Consider the following 4,443-nt stretch of genomic DNA (forward strand, 5'->3'; position numbering starts at 1 on the left):
AGGCTACGTTCGAAGAAGTATTTATGCAGATTATAAAAATGTCAAAAGGTGATGTAAGTATTAAAGTCAAACTAATTTTGTTTAAATATAAGACAAGAGCAAAAATCTAAAAAAGAGGCAAAATAATCGCGATTGGTTGTGTTTTTCACCATCATGACAAATACTTTACTGCTTCATGTGGTTTGCATGTAATTCTGACAAAAGCAGACTTTCATCGGTTGGTTACGGCGATTGGAATCATGCACCACTCAACCGAATCTTCTGAAACCTACGTTGTCTATTCACAATCACATATCAGGAATTTTAAGAAAGAAGAAAAGTGCATTTAGTGATATTGAAGGGAAATCTAAAAACACGTCGCTTGACACACCGAGCAGATTTAAAAAAGATTCGTATTTTTCGATTATTGACTAAGTTACTTTTTTTATGTATGAAATCCCGAATTGCAGCCTACGATCGTGTTCAACAAAGATTTTCGTTTCTTGCGGAACTAGATACCACGTCTAACCTTAATATTAAAGGGAATGCTAACATCCTTGCTTGAATATTACCCAGATCAGATGATCTGGAAGAAGCACTGCCTGAAAAGAGGAATATATATTATTTTTGACACCATTTTAACGTCGAAAGTAGAAAAGAAGCTCAAATGTTTATCATTAGCGAAAATGAATTTATGTATGCATTTTCTAACGTATCTTTTGTATTAAGAATGTATCTTTGGATGATGATAATTGTTCAGGCGAACGTTCATTTTCAAGAGTAAAGAATCAAATGCGTTTCTTTATACGCAAAAATAGGTTGCATTCGTTTCCTCTACTTTATTAAAATCGAGATTTTTGAAAAAATAAATAGCGATGAAGTTATCAACAGCTTTACTGTATCTAAAGCTAAAAAAACGTGTTAATTGAATCTGTTATAAGTGAACAATGCTATTTCAAGTAAATTCTGGTTTGAACAATAAACAGAAAAAAGAATAATAGGCCTCTGACTATTATACAGTTCTAGGTCTATGAAAACCTTAATCCGGCCCTGGGATTGGGAATAATTGAATTGAACAACAGGTCACAAAAATGAAGTTGGGCCCGGATTTGGATTACCCTGAACAAAAACAGGGGGTTTAAGCAAACTTACACGATATGGTACAACATAATAGGCAGTAGTAATTTAGAGCCAACAACTTGATGAATTGTTTTATGTTGAACACGCAAAAATTTAGGTAGATATGGTAAATTACCCTGTATATGGCAGTGGCAGTGTTGTAAACAAGTCATTTTGAAATGACTTAAGTCCCAGTCAAGTCATTCGTAAAATAACTCAAGTCCAAGTCAAGTCTTTTTGAATAAATGACAAGTCAAGTCCCAGTCCAAGTCATCGGTTGCCCAAGTCAAGTCCCAGTCAAGTCACAATTAGAGCAAGTCAACTTCAAGTCCAGCCCTTGTCAAAAAAATAAAACTTTAAATTATGAAAACCGGCAAACTCCTCCGATTATTATGAGCAACTCAAGTAAAAAAAAACATAAAAGCAGCATATTACAAGCAAATTCTTTTATGTGCAAAGATTGGGTTAAATCATGCAATTTTATAAATAATTGCTTAATTAAAAAAAATATTTTAACCAAAGTTATTTGTCCAAATGTCTTAAGTCAAGTCAAGTCATTTGCCGAAAACACTTAAGTCAAGTCAAGTCAAGTCATTTTGCCCAAAAGACTTAAGTCAAGTCAAGTCATTTAAAAACAGTGACTTAAGTCATTACAACACTGGGCAGTGGTAATTACTTTATTTTGCCAGGTCAATGCAAGTAGCGTAAGTACTTTTTGTATCATACAAAGTTTAAGGCGAGATAGTATTAAATTGGTTATAACTACCCTATTTAACCTGGGCAACGCAATTTCGTCTAGTATTAGAGGTGTGACTTCATTGCCTGATGGTACTGTTTTGTTGGTACTCTTCAATCTACACAAATCTACAAGACAGCGGTTTTATGCTGGTTCACAGCATAGCGTTGCTTTACTGAGTGGGGTATGATATCTTGGTCAAATATTTAAACCTTGCCTGCATGTAGTCCTTAGCCGACTAATTTTGACAAGACTTTTATAAATGGTCAGGGTACAAATAAACACATATAAGTCAATAACCAATTGAGAGAATCTTGGCAACAAAGTCGGGCGTGACAACAACTATGTTTAAAATCAGTATCACAGCCAACATTTTTAAATAGTAAATTAATATGTGTCATTATTTGTTAAATGTGGTTAGAAAGACAATTAGTAATTTAGGACAAAGTATAACAAGCACTAAACAACAAAATTGGAACATAAATACCAATCAACATGACAAGATTTAATACTTAAACTGAGCTTAGACCAATACCAAATTGGATTCCATCACACAGTTTGTCAGACTTTGCAGCACGAAGTGGAAAGCAAAAATTAAGTTCCAGTCGTGCCGCTTGCATAAATTTATACACCAAACCAAAACCGCAAGACAAACGTATATTGTCTGCTAACTTTGTGCAGTTGAATTTAAAACTTTCCATTGTGTCAATATTCACTGAGTTTCCAGCATTGACAAAACCATGAATTCGGAAATTATCCAACCAGGAGCCACTACCAAACTTTGACCAATAAAATGGCATTGGCGTATAAACATGACAGCCAGCAATCCAGAAACTAGTTGAACCTAAATAGTCTCCAACATCTTGATTTCCAACTGAATTGTTTTGAAAGCCTCTTAAAGTAAGTGGGCCCCCAATGAAAAATTTGTCATTTATTAGGAGAGGTTTATTACTGTAACCTAACATAAAACCTGCATTAAAACCAAGTGAAAACGTGATTTTCTTGAGCAAAGTGGCAGCAAGCTTTCCTTCAATAGTTTCCTTCATGTACTTCACATCACCTCCTAAACCAGCTAATTCCTCATTCATTTTAAAAAAAGCACCAGAGGTCGGAAGAAGATGATCATCAGTTTTATCAATTACCATTGTATGGTTTAGTGATGACTTCAATGAATGGCCCATTTGCTGTCGGACAGCAAATGAAGAGGTTTTAGAAGAAAGAAGCTCCCTCCAGTGTCCTTGCCATGAAATTTGGTGTTCATTGCCTAGGAAAGGAAATGAAAGTCCGGCTTCAATACCTCGGGTTGTTAAATTAAATGAGGACCAATCGCAGCTCTGTTTTTCTGTGAGAAATGTACCATAAGTTTTTCCCTTGCCAATTGGTTTTGCGAAAGAGCTGTAAAATTCATTTGGCTGATAGATTTGTGAACCTGAAACTGAAGAAAGACTGCGAGAAATAGAGGTAGATATAGTTTCACCTCGACCAAAGATATTAGGAGAAACAATTCTCATAACCCAGCGTGGTTTTTCAGTGTTTGACATTTCTGTTCTTACTTCACCACCTATTACTCTTTTTTCACTTGCTTTAAATATGACTTGTATTCCATTAGGCAATCCACTTTTATATGCATCTGTAGTGTCAATCATTATCTTGACATCTTTGAAAATTCCTTTTGCCATAAGAGTTTCCTTGCAAACCAAGGCCTTGGCATAAGCCTCAATAAAGGTGACTGCTTTAAAAACTGGTTTAACATCCTCAAGCACAAAATCAGCCTTTGTTCGCTTTAGACCTGTGATGTGAACTTTTTCTACTACAACAGGTTTATTTTCAAGAACAATCTCAGATCTTCCGAAATGTTCTTCATCTTCAGAAATCATCTGGCTGATCAAGTTTTCATTTGCTTGTATATGATAGTCTAATGATAAACTTGTGCTTAAATTACTGTAAATAAAACATATTTTCAACAATTGATTTGATATACAATAAATGGGTTGCCAACAAAAACAGTCAGAAGATCTGTATCATAACTTGCAATATCAACCCAACAGTTTGTGGGTCAAAATTCACCCCAGTCTAAACAGTGTACCATAACTACAACAAACAGTGTACCATAACTAGAACAAGGGTTCTTAAACTGGGCTACTAGAGAAAATTGGTTGTACACAACGCAAATGACAATGTTGTTGACCCAACTTGACTGTTGATACGGTTTATGTGACAAACGAGAAAAAAGCTTAATAAGTGGAGCTTTTATTCGCTGAATTTAGGACGTATTTCGACAGGTTTTGGCCAGGTCTCATTCTATCTTGGATATGTATTTGGATTAATTATGTTGGTCTTAATGCTATGGTATTATTATAGCACCCCCCAGATTGGAAACTTTGGATATTGCGTGGGGGAGATGTTTGCAGCTGAAAAAATGCGCGGCTGGAAATAAACCATCAGGCTACCGAAAGCTGTAAATTGCGAAATTATATTAAACTTACAGCGTTCAAAGAATACTTTTGCGCAATTTTTGTTTGGTGTGCGGGCGCAGCTAAAAAATATTTAAAACGTTTGATAGTGTAGCATTTAATATGCAATATAACTCGATATTGCCTAATTTGACG

General features: G+C 35.1%; 1 protein-coding gene across 1 annotated transcript; it reads right to left on the reverse strand.

The window, feature by feature from the left end:
* Positions 1-634: 634 nt before the first annotated feature.
* Positions 635-3,771, reverse strand: LOC146167972 (sorting and assembly machinery component 50 homolog). Its single transcript, XM_083388805.1, has one exon. The coding sequence runs from the start codon at positions 3,709-3,711 to the stop codon at positions 2,347-2,349; it is 1,365 nt and encodes a 454-aa protein (XP_083244931.1). The 5' UTR covers positions 3,712-3,771; the 3' UTR covers positions 635-2,346.
* Positions 3,772-4,443: the final 672 nt, after the last annotated feature.

The sequence above is a fragment of the Ascidiella aspersa genome, chromosome 1, assembly GCF_963924565.1.
Source record: "Ascidiella aspersa chromosome 1, kaAscAspe10.2, whole genome shotgun sequence".
Lineage (NCBI taxonomy): Eukaryota > Metazoa > Chordata > Ascidiacea > Phlebobranchia > Ascidiidae > Ascidiella > Ascidiella aspersa.

Coding starts and splice junctions, on each gene's coding strand:
- LOC146167972 (XM_083388805.1), bottom strand. CDS start 3,711: ATGATTTCTGAAGATGAAGAACATTTCGGAAGATCTGAGATTGTTCTT.